We start from the raw sequence: 18,811 nt of genomic DNA on the forward strand, positions 1-18,811 counted from the left end.
TTTATTTTGGTGAATGAGAAAGTCAGATTGTTTTAACCAGTTTTTGTATGTATTTTGACCTTCTGTTCTCCTGATTTGTCAGGTTCCTACTTCCAATCAGTTCTTTTTTTAGAGAGATGTGTGAGAGGTGTGTTTTCATGAGCATTCAGAAAAGAGACAAGAGGAATGTGACCAAAATCAGCATCAAAGATTTTTAACTTTGTTTTGTATAGATCTGCAGTGAAAGTCTGACGGTGCCATACACAACATTAAGAGGATGAGTCAGAGCCAGAATTTTCTCCTCACAGCTCTTGTTCTCATTTCCAAATCATCACATATTGATGCTTTTGTTTGTTTAAAAACAGGATAGCTTTATGGAAACTTCCCATAAAGAAGGGTAAGAAGCTGGTCAAGTGCTGTATACTGTCCTACAAAGCAAAAAGGCAGTAACTACGCAGAGTGCAGAACTGAGAAAAATGACTTTAAAGTTATTCTGTCATCCAGCCTAAGCAGTTGTAGGTAGATTATTGGACATGTGGCTGTTTTGTTACTTTATATTAGCTTATTCTTTGTACATATCAATCCTCATATTTAATTTTATATTTTAACCCTATTTTGCAGTTACTGTATTCTTGCTTTGTATTACTTACCAAAAACGTGGCACCATACAAATGGCAGTAGATTCTCCAAAATAAAACAAACAATAAACAAAATAGTTTTTCGTGAGGATGCCGCAAAATCAGCTGTGTGTGTTCACCATGTAAACAGTAACTTCACTGCGCAGCAACACGGCTATTTTTTTGTTAGGTAAAACATAACAAGAATACAGTAATGGATGTAACTGTACTCTTGCTTTGTTTCACTAGGGCTTTTTGCAGTTACTGTACAAACAACTGCCATTTTTCTCCAAAACGACACACATTTGAGATAAGATGTTTTGTCACATAACAAAGGATGGCTTGAATGTCATAAAAATGATTTTCCACTCATTTTTGACCAAAAATGCAGTTACTGCCTTTTTGCTTTGTAGGGCAGTATAGACCTCTGTTTGTAAGTATATGAAGGGAGTTAATTGCGGATTCTCAAGACTTAATTTAAGACAATGAATATGTGTTTGTCTGTGTGTGTGCATGTGTGTGTGTTCTCACCCCGAGAAGCAATGTAGCACTCATGACAGCTCAGCAGTCCGTTGCGAATCCGTACGTCAGTCCCTGCAGTGGCGTCACCCAGCTGCCCAGTACACACTCCACACTGAGGGAGGGAAACACAGTTTACTATTAAATTCATAGACAAGTTGCCCCTTATTACCTCAGACATAACTGTGATGGAGTACACATGCTTTGGTTTACTCTGTACATCTTCAAATCATTTCCAGATAAGTCTAATGCTGCTTCTGTGTGAACAACAGTAAATCTAAGTATAAAGTTATCTGTGTGTGTGTGTGTGTGTGTGTGTGTGTGTGTGTGTGTGTGTGTGTGTGTGTGCTAGAATAACACAGTACCTTGAAACACTGTACGTGGAAAAACAGTCCCAGTGTGTCGATGATCATGGCAGCTCCTTTTCCCAGTGGTTGAGAACAACCAGAGCATAGTCTCTTCCCACTGACACACCTACACACACACACACACACATACAAAGCAGGACGAAAACAACATTAAAACACCTTCTCTATGTTAAACAGTGCAACCAAATGTTGTTCAGACGTGGTTGTGTTACCTGCTGGGTGAGGGAGGCTGAGGAGATGAAGGGGAGGTCTGCTGTTTGTTTGTAACAGCATCATGTGATTCAGATCTGTAGTGAAAAAATAAATGCACGTCGGAAACATCTGTTACTTGGGGCTGATTACTGTCTGTTTTAAGGGTTTAAAACAAATGTATCTGTCTTGTTACTGTTTTGTCTGTAGTTTAGACCTGTATTTGTGATGTATATTTTGAATCCTACTATTTTGTCTTGAATGGGATGTTTGATGTTTGAATATGAAAATCAATAAAAACACTTTGACTATTATTAAAACAAATGTATGTTGTAAGGTCAATATGAAAAATAAAATGCTGCTTAACTAATGAGCATTTCTACAGCAGAATAATCCACTATTCAATGTGACATAAAACACATTCATATAGTGCTTTCAGCCAGTTGTTCTATTAAAACCTGGGCATTCAAACCAAGAAGAAAACATGGCTAATACTTATACTATGGAAACAAAATACAATCTTAGGAAATGCATAACAAATCTTTTAACAAAATATCACAAACCCCTAAAGGGTTAACTCATGGTTACATCATATATTTTAATATGCTGCCAAATTAGCTGAAATCCAGTTACATAAAAAAAGGGCATTTCAGACCCATGCATTTGATCAGCCTCTCTGAAAGCAGAACATCACCTGGTCAGTTCAAAGCAGGGGTGTCAAACTCTGGCCCGTGGGCCAAATTTGGCCCGCAGTGCAATTTTATTTGGCCCGGAGCCAATATCAAATTATTATATTATTATTGTACTATAAAAGCTGACCCGCCGGTATTATACGGCGCATTTACCGCTAATACTAGATTTATTATTGTCATTTTATTTTTAAATGTATTAACCTGTTGAAAAACTTTATTTTGATATTTAAATCAGAAGGATGCAAATAGAAAAGAGGCATACGATTTTTATTTAATTTTTATTTAATAAATTAATGACATTGATGTGTTTTTCATTTGAAATTTGATTTGCATGTCTGCACTATTTAGTTATATATTGTATGCTTATAAGCGTTGCTGGTTCCATATTTAATGTTAAAGCAAAACATGTTTGGTATATATTAAAAGGTTTATTTGTTCAATGTTGGCCCGCGATTTTATTCAAGATTTACATTTTGGCCCATTGTATATTTGAGTTTGACACCCCTGGTTCAAAGTGTTTCCGAAATGTGAAATAAAAATAACAGAAAGGCACCAACATCAGCGTCTCATACTTTCAAAACAAACATGCAGCAATAAGGAACAACTCTAAAATCTAAATATCAAAAGCTTCCTGTCATACCTTTTGACAATATGTGGCTGGTTCAGCTGAGGGTTTCGGTCCAGAGAGGCCGTCTTCCACAGTTCCTGTTTCTTTGAAGCTGCACCATCACATGAAGAGTCTACAAAAATGCATCATAAAATAAACTTTAATCACAGGGATTACATGCACTGTGCAGGGGACACATGTTGACACCTCCTGCCTCTATGTGTGTATTTCCGCTGTGAATCTTACCCTGGAAAAAATGCAACTTGGATGCATGCTGATCCTCGTTGCCTACGGAGGGTCTTTGGCCGTTTTGCTGTTGAGGAACGCTGTTTTTGTCGTTTTCTGGAGCTGATGAAGTTGTTCCTGTCTCGACCGGCTGATGGTTTAACAAACCGGTGGGATTTAATGGCGTTACAGTCTCCTCAAGGATCTTTCTCTCCTGGAAATAAACACAACATTTTTATTAGTTTTCAAGTTTTACAATAAAATTCAAACAAACAAAAGTAAATGATAACATACATAAAGAATGCAGAGCAGAACCCAAACCTTCATACACACACCCATTCACACCAGGTAGATTTGCATGAAATTATATAGGCCTATGTATACATACAAGCACACATACACACACATGTATGCATTGCACACGTATGCATATCTAAACAACATGTACATACATATATTCTTATAAACACAACCCTATACATACCTATACATACATGTAAACATATACACATGATAATAATAAAGATAATTTGAATTTTATGACCCTATTTTCCAGATGCTATAATGTTCAGATATGGTTCCCACAATTGTACAAATTCCTTCAGTTTTCCTTTGGTAATGTAAGTCAATCTTTCTAATCCGATGCACTCTGATAGTTCTTTTTCCCATTGTTTTATAGAAGGAGCCTCCATGCTCTTCCAGTTCAAGGCAATAGCTCTCCTGGCATGCAAAAGTCCGAAGTCCAACACTTTAGTCTGTTTCTTTGTGTGTTTAAAATCCTTGGGATAAATTCCCAGTATACAAAGTTTTGCACAGAAGGGAATCCTGACTCTAAACACCTCAGACATACAATTGATAACCTCATTCCAGAATCTTTGTATCTTTGAACATTCCCACAGACAATGAATAAGAGTACCTTTATTATATTGGCATTTAGCACATGAATCTGGAATGACTTGACATACGATTAAGTTTTTCAGGGGTTATATAAAACCTTGTTAACCATTTAAATTGTATTGTGAATGGTGGTTTTGATTTCATGTGTTTGTGAGTTTGTGTGCGATTGTACCTCTTCATTGTGCTTTCTCTCCTCCTCTGCCACCTCAAGCTGTGCTTTCTCCCACTCCTTCTTTAGCTTCTCCTGTTCTCTCTGATATTGCTCCTGCAGAGAAACATTTTGCATGTTAGATTTTGCATTTGCAAAAATACACACATGAAACACACATAAACACACGTATATACACAAATATATTCACACATCCAGTACATCGTGTGCCTTCTGTTTTCTGCCATGCACATAACACACCATTCCACCAGTGTACCTGTAGGAGGCGCTCCTGCTCCTGTTGCCAACTTTCCAGGCGTTTACGCTCCTCATTGGGGTCCCAGACCCAGTGATTAACACGTTTAGCCAAGTTCAACATGGGGGTCTCAATCTACCCAGACCCGACCGACAATCACGCACACACACATGTATACGGACCAAAGGGACAGAAAGAGAGGAAAGGTGAGAAGACAAGTCTGACTACAGCCACTACTGGAGACGAAGGGTCAGGACAGGGTCAAATTTAAGAATGAAGGGAAACAGAAAAAAACAAAACAAGCTGGAGCTGTTGAGAGATACTCACAGACACACTGCTCTCCTCAAGTCCCTCTATGGCAGAGAAAGACAAAATGTATATCAGAATCAGCTTTACAGGACAAGTATGTGAACCCATATAGGATTATTTGACTTCAGGTTTAAGATTCTCTCAATGTACAGTACAGGCCAAAAGTTTGGACACACCTTCTCATTCAATGTGTTTCCTTTATTTTCATGACTATTTACATTGTAGATTCATCAAAACTATTAATGAACACATGTGGAATTATGTACTTAACAAAAAAGTGTGAAATAACTGAAAACATGTCTTATATTCTAGTAAGCAAAGGGTGGTTACTTTGAGGAATCTAAAATACAAGACATGTTTTCAGTTATTTCACACTTTTTTTGTTAAGTACATAATTCCATATGTGTTTATTCATAGTTTTGATGCCTTCAGTGAGAATCTACAATGTAAATAGTCATGAAAATAAAGAAAAACGCATTGAATGAGAAGGGTGTGTCCAAACTTTTGGCCTGTACTGTACTTACACACAGAACAATTTACAGGAAAATATAAATAGATATACAGCTGAAAACAGGGACAACAAAGCTGATTAATCCTGTGGAACTAACCTGGCTTCGGTTTCTGGTATTGTACTTGCTTTTAGATTGCTTCTCTGCTTGCTGAGGTTTTATGCTTTATTTGTTTGGTTTAGTTTAAGTTCAGTTTTCAGTCTTCACTGGCCTAGTTATTTTACCTGAAATTGGCTTATTAAGAGGCTTTTGTCTACAAGTATCTGGGAGTGAGTGGCCTGTCCCTTTATAACTCTGATTTTAGCTGGAAATGATTTTAGTGCATTAATCCTGTGGAACTAACCTGGCTTCGGTTTCTGGTATTGTATTTTCTCTTCTTTTCTTCTTTAACATATAGCACTCCTTTAGCGATGACAGTTAGTTCTTAAAGTTATGTACTTACTTGATTCCTGTGGTCTATGTCTAGTACCTTCAAGTTGAATGCACTTATTGTAAGTCGCTTTGGACAAAACCGTCTGCTAAATGACATGTAATGTAATAATGTAATGATCAAAGATAGGTAAAAAATTAAGGTCAGAATCTATTGGTAACAATTTAGCATCTGGGGGTAACGACCAATATTTCTGGGGTTCTGGTGCAGCCAGCAGATTTATGGATAATAGCTTTATGAGTCAAGACTTCTTTTTCCATGCACCAGTCATTAACAATTATTATCCAATTAGAAACTTCATCAATACCTTTTTTAGAGTGTTTAGGTCCAAAATATAAACCCTATAAACATCTGAATATGAATGCAGAAATATAAATGCATAAAAAAAGAAAAGGAAAAGCTCATAAAAAGATAAAACGTCATCACACGTTAGCTCAAAACGTGATTGGTCAATACTACTTTGACTACAAATGGAAAACCACATACGGATAGATTCAGGTACAAGGTTCTTGTCTCTGAGCCTACAGATTGTGCATTTAAATGCAAATATTCTCTTTGCAGAGATTAGGTAAAAATTAACATAGATATATTATGTACATACAAGTAGCTGAATAAAATAGATTTAAATATGAATACATAAAAAGCAACAAAAGCAACATACAATGTCTATTTAAAAATCAAGTGTTTCTCTAAACCGAAACAAATACTAACAGTGCAAAGAATTATGCTAAAAGTAATAATACAGAATATTTGCAGAGATAATCATCAAGACAAATGGAATACAAGAATTTACAGGTTTACCTGTGACAGTAGGAGAATATTCGCTCATGCTGTTTGGTGATGAAACTGACGGAGTCTTTTCTTCCTCTGCTGGACTCCCAGAAAACCCTGACGTACCGTTGACCTGAAAATCAAATTCATCCAGATCAGTTAAACAATAATTGCAAAATGGATCTAAAACTCCTCTGTCCCTGTTCACAATGAAAAAATAACAGAGAGAAAGAAGAACGTAAGTCGTACGTATTATCCCATGGTTGCTTTGAGTTCGTTCCTCGCTTTGTTTACTCTCCAGGCAGTCGCCGGCTTCTGTTCATGTAAATACAATATTAAAATCTACCTGAGGAGACTGGAAACTTGTTTTACATGAGACATCTATCACATGGACCAGCTGAAGAGAGTTTGAGGCTCATGTCTCTCCACTTTGACTTACAACTTCTACCCTTTTTAAGAAGGTATAAAGTTTGCATACGAAGATTAAAAATTAAACAAAACTTTAATTTGTACTTTTGGTGTTTTAAAGTAGGGAAGGTAAATTATGCATCTTGTCTCAGGTTTGTTCAATAGCTGTGTATGGTTGTGTGTAGCACTGAATTTCTTTTTTTGTGACTAATTTGTTTTTAATGCCATTTTTATGAGTTTTTCTGTCTGAAATGTATAATGTAATTTTTGTTTTGTCTGTACTGCAGTACATAGTCCAAGACATATTTCCCCATAGGCACATTGAAGCATATAATTATTTTATTTCCTGTACTACAGATGAAAGAATGATTTTGTGTTGATGTACTCAAATGCTTCCAAGGCCGGAGTCAGCGGCTGAACTGCATCCTTTTGATGCAACCAGTTACTAAATGCACAATATAATTTTTTTTAACTGCACCCATTTCTGCTTCCAGTTGGTCCCCTGGGTGTCATTTTCCACCAACACAGATCATGAATAGTAAAAATCAACAGCTGATGCTGGTGTATCAGGTGTCAAGACTTTCCATAAACACCTGAATGCGCCAGGATGGAAAATTCAGGAAAACAATTCATATTCTTTCCCCATGCAGCCATAACACAACTCTGACAGTGTAAAGACGCTGAAAAAAACTGAAACTTGGATGGCAGAAAGAAGGAAGAAAGATACATTAATTCCAAAATCATCATCCATCAGCCTTTTGGAAATGGTCAGCAGTAACGTGAACCATGTATTATTTGTATTAAATAGACTCACGCAGGTTTTATGTCTGTTAACATGCCACTTTAATATTACCTGTCCATTGCTTTGGATATCCGGTTGATGTGGTTCCACGTGTGTGAGCTCCGTCACAATAGTTGTGGTGATGGTACAGTTTCGGCCTCCAATCAAAGAGCTAATGGCAGACCCTAAAGACGATCTTTCTGTCTGTGGAGGCGCCGTCTGCTGCACTGTCTCCTGATAGATCGTGGTCGTCTCAGTGGGAAATTCTGTCTCTGTCTTTTGGGAGGGAAGGTCTTTCTCCGCCTCTTTAGAAGGAAGTTCTATCTCTGTTGGTTTGGAAGGAACGTTTTTCTCCGTCTGTTTGGAGGAAAGGTCTTTCTCTGTTTGTTTGGAGGGCACGTCTATCTCTGTCTGCTCCGACTGAACGTCTTTGACCTCGGGTGTCAAGTGCTGAACAGAAGTAGTTGAAGTGGAAGTAGATAAATCCTCTGTCACCTCTCCATTCACTCGCACCAACCCATCCATCTGAGTGGGACACATGCAGAGAAGTCAGGATTTCAGAGACACAGTCAGTTTTTCTTATTCAGAGAGAGTAGCATAAATTCATGGATTTTTATTATTCTCTTCTCTTATATTATTTTTTATTTTATTTATCTATTTTTATTTCTGAGGATCAGTTGCAGCTCCTGTCAAAACACCTCTCCAATCACATTTGTCTTTAAATTGTCTCTAAATTCCCCCACATGCATTCATGTTTGGGACTACTTTTTTCAAGTTTTAAAGGGACAGTTAACCCCAAAATCAAAAATACAAATTTTTCTACCACCTGTAATGCTATTTATCAATCTCTTTTGGGGTGAGTTTTCAATTGATGGAGATTTCAGCCTGAGAGATCTAGAAAGGAACTAGATGCCACTTAGATCGTGGTGCTCAAAGCACCAAAATAAGACTTTTAAGAAACTCACCAGCAATGTCTCTTTCAAGAAATCACAACCCCGTTGCTCAAGATAATCCACAGAATTTGTTGTGAGCAGTTTCATGAAGGAAAAATTTTTTGTAGCCAACTACAGCAATATCTGATTATATCTAGAGGAAAAACTGAATGCAGAGAACTACAAACGGCATCCATGTCACAGGCTAAGAAGTAGAACTATTAAATCTTCCTAAATGAAACAAACACCCCCTTTGAGCATGAGGTCGGTGGTTGAAGTGGAACAGAGAAGTATCAGGTGATGCTGACTGATGTGACTGACTGATATGGAGCACTCACCTTGACAGATTTGTGTCCAGACTGTGTGCTCCTGGGCTGGCAGTAGGGTTTGGCTGCCAGCAGGGGGACGGGTCTGGGTACTACGGATGGAGGGGAAGGGAGTGTGTGTACAGGCTGTGTGGTGTGAGGCTGCACCTGTGCAATCTGAGGTGGAGAGGGTTTTGTTTGAGGCTTTGCTTCTCCTGTGGGCGCTTGTTTTTGTGGTGTGGTTGGAGACTCTGTCGGTTTGGACTGAGGTTCGTTCACTTCGAGTGACTGAGGTGGCACATTTTCTGAGTTTGTGGTCGGGCTGAGGGGGCTGACAGGTGTTGGGGAGCTGGAGGAGACAGATGGTGATGTCTCTTGTTCAGCAGTTGTTTCTGTCTCCATCTCTTCAGGTTCTGTGTGCTGCTGGTTGGTTATAACAGCCGGTTCTGGTTTGTGCGGAGGCTGTGATGTTTGATTAACAGGTGGTGTCGTTTTGGCCTCCTTGTCCACCAGATTTGGATCCTGTTTGGGTTTTGAAGTGGATCTGGGCAGTTTTAAGCTGTCCAGTGTTGCGTCACTAATGGTGAAGCGAAGAGCATAACGCTGTAAAACCATGGCGGCCTCTTCTGGAGTCGCTGCATTCCTGTAGGCATTACACAACTCGATCTCTCTGCGCTCTCTAGAAAAGAAAAGTAGGTAGAGAGACACAAAGCATTGGGTTTTAAGGTCACAGTTGTGGAATGCAGTGAAGTACACTTCTCAAGTATTGTCCTTAAGTGTAAACTCCATCTCCACTATCAACAACAATGCTTCTTTTACAAGAGTAATAATAATCTAACAATACAATATAAAATAGTTTGACAGTTCCAGGGGATATGTTTCTACTTTTATTACAAATAGAAAAATATCCCTTGGAACTATTAAACTATTTTATATTGTATTGTTAGATTATTATTACTCTTGTAAAAGAAGCATTGTTGTTGATAGTGGAGATGGAGTTTACACTTAAGGACAATACTTTTTTTTTTCTACTTTTATTACAAATACCGAATTTCCCTTCGGGGATGAATAAAGTAATCTATCTATCAAATAGTGCTGATAAATCTAGTACATTTTCCTGCTTATAATAACATACTTTTATTTAAGTAACATTTTCAAAGCAGAGCCATATGCTATGGGGGGTATTAGTGCTTTTACTTAAAGCTAAATAATGTTTCTAATATTGTTGAGTATGTTTTTAACAGAGATCTAGGTTTAAATTTGGTTAAATTAGTTTATTTCATTTCAACACTGTTAAAGGCCTCAATATCATCCTTACTTCTCTTCCACAATCTCTTTGTAGGTCTTAATGCTTTTCCTCTTGTTGCTTTCACTTCTCTCCTCCTTCATCCTTTTCTCCATCCTCTTCCTCTCTTCTTCTTTCTTGATCAGTTCCTGTGACGCGCTGCGGCGCCGATTCTTCCAGGCAGCCAGGTTCTGTCACAGGTTCACAGAGTCAAATAATGGCAGGGTTTATTCAGGATTGATGTTATTTGAATAAGTTAGGGGATATATTATTTTCCCTTCTACTATTTATACAGACCCTATCAGCTCAGTTTAAATGCCACGAGTCTCTTACGTTTTGCCAGTGGTCGTCATCTTCCTGAAAGTTGTTGTATTGTTCGTGCATGCGTTCGTGTCGTGATTGGCTCAGCGGTGGTAAGTGCCCCACCTCTTCCTCGTTAAGCATGTCACCCAGGCTCACACTCCTAGAAAGGAAAAAAGACAACAGTAAAATATTTTATAAATTACAGAATCCATTGACCCAAAATATCCAGTATGTCCAATTTGGGTCTGGAAAACAAAAGATATTCAATTTTAATTCTGTCACTGTTTACGTTGATCACTTCAGTGATTATGTCCAACATAAAATTTAAAACAAAATATCCGACAATGCAGGAGAAGCGCTGCTGGATCTTTGCAGTTATCACATTCAGGTGCCTTTTAGATATTTCAGGTGTACTGTGCCTATTCCATCTTGGGAAGGGTTCATTTTAAATAAATGTTGTCATGTAAAATAAAAGCATTTAATTTTACACCAACCTTACAGTGGATTGTTTTTGAAGGAGACTTGTATTTTATGTTTTGAGACCATATTCCACAAATACAGCGAGCCCTTCACAAGATAGAATAAACATATAAACCGTTATCTAAATAAATAATACACATTCCATGATCAAAAAGGAACAAGGGAGAACATAAACCCGTCTCCCTTTTCAAAATGAATAGATGACATAAACAAGGATGATCTGACTGTAATTACAACTTATTTCTCAAGATAAAAGACATGATATGACATCAACACAAAACAAGACATAGTCAGACACAACCAATGACAGTCCACTGAACATAAATATTTCATAATCATTCTAGTTTTTCTTTTCTGTACATAGTGGATTCATATTAGTTGTGTATGTGTTATCTCACACCTCCACACATTATAAATATGTTACTGCTTCCATAAACTTCCACAAAGGTGCAGTGTGTGATTCTGGAGAAAGATAGCTGGGTTTACAATCTGAAATGTGACTCCAGAATCACATACTGCACCTTTAGGCAACTGAACCAACATAACTAACTTACTCTTGTAAGCCAAACATTGATTGGACTTAATAATAGTTTGTTTAGTTATGTAGTGTGTATGAACAAGTGTATTTTGATGATCACATTCCCCTCTAGACATTTTAAAGTATGTAAAAATACTCAATGCTATAATTATTCTGCCCTGTGCATGACCACTGCTTGCACTAGGTTGACTGGTGAAAGGGCAGTGCAAGTCAGCCATGGTTATTTGGGCATAGCTTGCGGTTTGCAAACTGCAGGGGTAGTTTGGGCATCTGGTCTATTATCTTAATAACATGAAACATGGGAGAGATTCAGTCATAGATCTTTGAGCCACCGGACTCAGGTGAGGAGCCAAAATTGACGACTAGCATATGTAACAGAATTGTAGGTGCAGTTAGTATATTTTTGCTTGTTTATGTTGTTTGTTAGCTTGTTAGATAACTGGCCGTGCTTTTGAAATATATACAGTGTCAACACTGACAAGTCCGCTCTGCACTGGCAGCTTTTAGGTTTCTTTTCCAGCTTTTGATTGGCTTTCGAAGTTGTGACTTACCTAATCTAGTTAAACTGGCGTAGGTTGGAATCTTAGGTTTTAGGGAAGTGCACAAATAGTAGAGGAATATGAAAACACGTCTCTAGTGTCAAACTTTGCACAATTAAAAGTTAGTAAAGTCATGGTCAGACATTTTAGAAGACATAAACACATGAAAAACATATTTTTGAGTGGCGGAGGACTTTAACCAACAAGCATCTACCAAGCAAGCAAAAAACGCAAAACATAATGTCATTAAAAGTAAAAGAGTAGAATAAAAAGCTGGATGTTAGTAATAAGTCATGAGGTGACAATGCACAACAATGAGCACAATGTTAGCGTGTCGTATATTCATATATTTTTGCAAGGTACTCTTGAAATCCAACGTGCACATCGTGTATATATTGTCATCATGCAGAAGCTTATCCAGGTTCACGCCGAAAGACTTACTCGGTGTCCTCAGACATAAAAGCAACTCGCCGGCTCATCCTAAAACAATAACAGAGTACAGTGAATGAGAGGAAACAGCAGGGGAGGGAATGGGCAGCAGCATTAATGTAACACTTAAGACTGGATGAATGACAGCGCTAAATCTGAGAGGGTGGAGTGATGAAGACACAGAAAGAGTTTAATGGGCATCTCACATGATGGGCGGTAGATCATCATCCAGCCAGAAGGGTTTCTTTTGAGGTTGCTCGTTCTTTCTCTCTTCCACCTTTTCCTCAACTTGTTCCTCCACACTCTGCTTTTTGAATTCTGCCTTTAATTTGTAAGTGTGGCCAGGAGCAGGACTGGGTGGGGTGACTGATGGAGAGGAGAGGGGCTCAGTCACATCAGTGACGGATGTGTTAGGGGTTGTCATGTCTCCCTCTTGTTTTTCATCCTCCTCCAGCTTCTCCCTCAGCCCTGTACGTTTAAGGAGGGTCGGGGCTTTGGACAGCGCTGTCTGAGGTTCGGTGCTGCTACAATGAAGTGACAAGGCCAAGATTACCAGGAAATTCAGCTCAATGGGTAAACCAGGACTGCATCACAGACAACAGAAAACCGCCACTGATCTGCTCTCTGTTTACTGAAACCTTTTACCGTGCACTTCTATTAAATACAAAGTTAATGGCACATCGCTCCATGCTGAACAAGAATCGAACAACCAAAGTAATGTCAAACATAGCAGAGGTTAAACTAAAGCAGCAAGAAAACAAAAAAAAGGCCAGATAAGTCCAAACCAAGCACAAACTTCATCAAGTCATATGAGAGCAAGAAACTCCAAGAGTCTAGCCACAGCAGCAAATCAAAGTCACCCTTTCATATACAAATGAAACAAATGAAACCACATCAAACGTCCAGCTGCAGGCACTCAAACATGGAACCAAAACAACAACACAATTAAGTCATGATGAACAATAAATCATCTGCAGAAAGTTGTTAATGTTAGCACTGCAGGCCATTTAACTTATAAACATATTCAAATCTTCATCTTTGCCAGTAAAATATGCTTTGTTAGATGCAGCAATTGTTGGACAGCACACTATCTTCATCGCTCAAACACAGTAAATACCTTTCACTAGCCATCTTCTCTGTGAGTTTAGGTCTGTTGTGCAGTGGCTTCATTGCAGACACTGGGGCGATGCTGAATTTAACAGATCCAGGTACTGGCAGGAACTGGTTTGCCCTGGCCGCGCTGTTTTTTTGGAATGATCCGGTCCTTCGACTCATCATATCGTCCTTCTCCAGGTCAGGCACAGGCTCGTTTTCATCATACTCATCCTCCTCATCATCATATTCACGTTCTGTTGCTCGGACTACAGTCGTGTCAGGTGTTTCCATTGGAGCTCTGGGTGGCTGTTGCTCCACTCTGTGAGAGAAACTCCTATAATTGAGATAACTCAAGCTGGATAACCTCTTTGAACATGCAAACCACACCAAGCGTGTTAGTGCCTCCTCGTACAAATCTCAGCCCACCTGGCGTTCAGTTTCTTCCTCTCTGCTTGCACTTCCCTTTTGTTCCGCGGAGCAGCATCGGTGGTGACCTCCCCCTGTGAGCAGCGCCTGGTGCTCGGTAGAGGCAGGAAACGGTTGTAAGTCGTTGTAGCAATGTTTTGTTTATGGAAAACACCTGTCCGCCTTGCCATCATGTCATCTTTCTGAAGATCTGGGATCTTCTCTTCTTCCTCCTCATTCTCCTCGTCCTCCTCTGCTCCCCGTTCATACTGAGCCAGACGTGCATCCAGCTCTGCAGGAGTAGGAGGGGTTTCAGGGGTCGAGCGTGGGAGGTCAGCGGAGGGACGGGTGGTTTGACTGAGGTCAGCTGCATCTACCTGGCTGTGACAGCATATACAGCTCAAGCCGGAGCAACAACGTTGAATAACTTATACACAATCTTGCAACTATATGGTCCCAAAATCCAGGCGTGAACATGCAGAAAAGCACACAGGTGGTGAGAAAGAATACAAAATAAAGAACATAAAGCAACAAATAAATTAATGTGAGAAATAACATGCAAAACGAATGCAAAATCTACAAAAATAAAAAGACCTGTGATGACATTTTCAGCTCTTTGACCATCAGCGTCATGTGATAAACTTCATCTTTAAAGTGTTTTGACTTTATGGAAATTTTCTGAAACCCATATCCAAAGTGAACAGATAATATCTCAGGGGAAAAAAGGTTTCCGAAAACATTACAGAAATGCATGTCCTAATATATCTGCAATGAGTTAATGACTGACCAGTTTATCTAGTTCCACTTGCTGCAGCAGCATGAACATGCATGCGTGTGTGTGTGTGTGTGTGTGTGTGTGCATTTGTTTCCTATTAAAACTACAAGCAAATCAGCACAATGCAGAGAGGAGCATCCAAACTACCTAATCTACTAATTCAAATTGCCCTGAAATGTTGACATTTTGCAAAACAACACTGACAAGCAACTAAATTAAACTATTTAAGAAATATTCCATAAGTAATGGAATAGAATCTATTTATTCACCGTTCAGTCCACACTAATGCAAGAGACTTTGGTTTCAAGCCACTGTGACTTGAAGTTGTCTTGTATTTGGCCTCGTCCATACCTGCGTTCCCGCTCTGAAAGCTGGGAGCCCAGGCCAATGGTAGGCATGGCTACAGTTGCCTTGGTAAGGAGTCGTCTTAGCAACTCTGTCTCCTCCCCTTCACTTGACGTGACTGTGTCTATTGGCTGCTCGATCTCAGTCACGCCCCCAAAGGTCACAACTTTGCTGTGACCTCGTCGAGCTTTTGCTGATCCGCTGAAAGGACTTCCATAATTTTTCTCCAGACAAGCCTGACACACAGGGGCCGGGCTAGCCTCACTGTAGATACAATCCCACACACACACACACACGCACAGACACACAGACACACAGACATACAGACACACACACACACACACACACAACCCAGGAAAAGAGCAGGGGGAAAAGAAAAAGAGTGGAAAAGACATCATGAACAACCAGAGACAGAGGATCAGACTGAAGACAAAGGAAGGACGAGGTGGAAATGATGAATCAGACAGGAAGTGTGGATGGACAGAAGAGGACAAAGCATGGGGTTGTGTACTTAAATCCCTTCAACAAATACGCACATTCACATCATACACACCAAGCATTTCATCTACTCTAGGTATAGCCACATTTTCCTGGTAACTGCGGCTCCTCTGGGAACACAAAAAACTCTTTATCCTATCTAATGACATCAGCGCAGGGACAGAGAAACAAAGCCGGAGCAGTGCTCGCAGCCAACAGTCGCCTCTCTTTTGGTCACACACACAGACTGTCTCACACACACTGGCCAATTCCCTGCTCTGTTTCAATGCCTGTCAAAGAAGACTGAAGAGGCCTGAAGTGCACAATAGTGAGGAGAATAAACAAGCAGATGAGAACATGGGGAGCAGTAGAGAAAAGAAGAGAAGGGGAAGCTAAATCTAAAGGGATATATAGCTGCTTACAAAAGCATACAAGAGCCTAAAGACAAACAGGGCTGATGAAATATTGACAAGTAGACTATGGAGGCATTTTTTGAGGGCTTTATTTAAAAATATATTCCTGATATTGCATTTGGGGCTCTTTGCCCCACATGCATAAATGTTTGATGCATAAAATAACATATGAAATGATGAAAAATAATGAAAATAAAATGATGAGTATTCTTGTCAAATCTTTTTTTGTTAACAGTCATGATAATGGTCTCTCGCGAAAGGTTACTCTGTGCCAAAGGGTTAGCATCTGTCTAAATGATACTGTAATAAACTAACAGAACAGCAAAAAGAAAAGCAGAAGTCAGAAATTGTGTTGGTTTTTAGTTTACTGTTCCGTTTTTAATGCACTCCGGTTACAAAATAAGAAACTGCTGGTGCAATGATATTGAGTGTTTTAAAATAGATGACACATGAATTCTGACATGCGTACTTTGCAGTGGTTAAGTAAGGATTCACCCTGAATGACAGGTACCAAATCCCCCATGTATTCAAGCCACTGTTTATTAGGATTTAAAAAATATTTGGGTTGTAACTTTATATAAAAGTCTCAGCAGATTAAGAGATCCTCTCCTGCCTGCAATCATCTGCTTCAAACTGGAACTAAAGCTAGAATTGAGCACACACACACACACACACACACACACACACACACACACACACACACACACACACACACACACACACTGCACATTCTCTCAGTCATTATGAAACCACCCACTTGACATGTAAGTGCTTTGTGCTGCATTTGTGCTGAAACAGAGAGAGTGTGTTGGGCACCTGGGTTCAGTCATCTTGAGTTTCTCCCACTTCTGCATATCTGCCTCGCTCATGGAGGCAGAAACAAAGCTCATTGGTCCGTCCCTGTGAGGGAGGGGCTTACTCTGAGCCCGCCTTTGAGCCAGGTCATCCTTCTGCTTATTAGGCGTCACCCTGACCTCTTCTCCCTCTTCCTCCCCATCCTCCTCTTCCTCGTGGCGAGGGGCGGAGTTTAGGAAGGGGTTGTCTCTGCGTGTAATGATGTCAGGGACGGCTTCCTGCTCACTGTCCAACCACAGCCCCCGAACAGTGGGATCACACAGCACACATCAAAGTGGAGCACGCACACATCAAACCACAAGTGACCACAACACCCCCCCAAAAAAAGGTAGGAAAAAGGAAGAGAATATTAAGCAGCGAGTTAAGAGAGAAAAGGGAAGGAAAAAGGCAGCACACACACACAAACACCGGCTAACCTGAGCTCCTTCTCCTGCAGCGTTTGCTGCGAGGCTCGTCGAATGCCTTCCCAGCGCTCTCGATCTTTGCTGCTGCACACAGGTGCAGGGACAAACTGATGCACCTTGGGAGCAACATGTCCCCGATGAGCTCGTCTGGATGCCAGGTCGTCTCTACGGACATCCGGGACTTTCCGCTCCTCTGCCTCCTCTTCCGCATCAGAGGAGGGTTCCCGCGCAGATTTCTGAGAGCTCAAAAAGTCATTATCGCAGCGAAGGATGATGTTTGGGGATGGTGACCTCACTTCGGGTTCCTCCATTGTGGGAGGGCTGGGGTTGGAGATGGGTAGCGCAGCAAGGTTATTTTAGAGATGATTAAAAATCCATAGTTGCATATGTAGCGACGTGCAAAGTTCAGCATTTGACATGCGTCCACAGATGCTGTAATATGGCGAGGTCCCGTTGATTAGTCATAGGCAAATGCATCACACTGTGCATCAAAAGTACGACACCAACTAACGAGCCATTCGTGCCCAGTGAAACCTCTATTACAATATTAATAACTGACATGATTCAAAGCAACATTATGCAAGAATTGGTATTTTTGAGATCTGGCAACCCTGCAGTTTCAGAGTGGTAGAGCACCCCTCTCTTCAAAAGTTGTACACATGCAGGTGTAGACAAGCTGAAGGAATTGGATGTAAATAGAAGCCAAAGAACAAAAGAGTAAAAATTACAGGACTTTGAGACGGGATGACACTGGTAAGGTTATAGCCTGCATCACAATTCTTTCTAAAACACTTTGGCAAGAGCCTAAAGACAAACAGGGCTGATGAAATATTGACAAGTAGACTATGGAGGCATTTTTTGAGGGCTTTATTTAAAAATATATTCCTGATATTTCATTGGGGGCTCTTTGCCCCACATGCATAAATGTTTGATGCATAAAATAAAATATGAAATGATGAAAATGAATCAAATAAAATGATGAGTATTCTTGTCAAATCTTTTTTTGATAACAGTAATGATAATGGTCTCTCGCGAAAGGTTACTCTGTGCCAATTCTTTCTTAAACACTTTGGCAGAGATGTAGACTCTGCTGTTGGATTGTCGTTGTTTTCCCATTAGCCATGTGAGCACTACAGCTTAAATCAGGGGAGAATAAAACGTTGGCCAAAACTCCCTTTTCCCTTCTCTTCCTCTGCCGTGATGTCCTTACCAAACCGTTATGCACTTCTCCCAGTTACGGTAACCTAGTGCATTTGGGGTGTGAAGTGGGAATGACAAAGGCTCCATTCCACCTATAACAAGTCATCGCACCATCAAAATAATTTTGAACTTGGTACAGAAGTTGCATATTGTTGCTTTAAACTAACTTCTTCCATATGTGAACCACAGAAAAAGTAGCAAGCAGTTAGTCAGATCTGGATGCCAACACACAAAACTCATTATTGATGTGCCACATTGCTGCAACCAGACAGCCACACAAACCCAAAAGTCAAACCTCAGCACCAGTGTGAATGGACCATCAGTGG

The 18,811-nt window shown here is 39.9% G+C and overlaps 1 protein-coding gene across 1 annotated transcript in view; it reads right to left on the reverse strand.

The window, feature by feature from the left end:
• limch1a (LIM and calponin homology domains 1a) overlaps positions 1-18,811 on the reverse strand; it is a 35,166-nt gene that overhangs the window by 1,961 nt on the left and 14,394 nt on the right. The window contains exons 10-22 of the mRNA XM_059334258.1: positions 10,561-10,690; positions 10,261-10,418; positions 8,976-9,621; positions 7,778-8,230; positions 6,547-6,649; positions 4,768-4,850; positions 4,519-4,632; positions 4,266-4,358; positions 3,218-3,410; positions 3,005-3,104; positions 1,696-1,770; positions 1,481-1,589; positions 1,128-1,230 (exon numbers count right to left, since the gene is read on the reverse strand). Coding sequence (XP_059190241.1) covers positions 1,128-1,230; positions 1,481-1,589; positions 1,696-1,770; positions 3,005-3,104; positions 3,218-3,410; positions 4,266-4,358; positions 4,519-4,632; positions 4,768-4,850; positions 6,547-6,649; positions 7,778-8,230; positions 8,976-9,621; positions 10,261-10,418; positions 10,561-10,690 — 2,360 coding nt within the window. The remainder of the gene's footprint in view (positions 1-1,127; positions 1,231-1,480; positions 1,590-1,695; positions 1,771-3,004; positions 3,105-3,217; positions 3,411-4,265; positions 4,359-4,518; positions 4,633-4,767; positions 4,851-6,546; positions 6,650-7,777; positions 8,231-8,975; positions 9,622-10,260; positions 10,419-10,560; positions 10,691-18,811) is intronic.

Source organism: Centropristis striata, chromosome 1 (assembly GCF_030273125.1).
Source record: "Centropristis striata isolate RG_2023a ecotype Rhode Island chromosome 1, C.striata_1.0, whole genome shotgun sequence".
In the NCBI taxonomy this organism is placed as follows: domain Eukaryota; kingdom Metazoa; phylum Chordata; class Actinopteri; order Perciformes; family Serranidae; genus Centropristis; species Centropristis striata.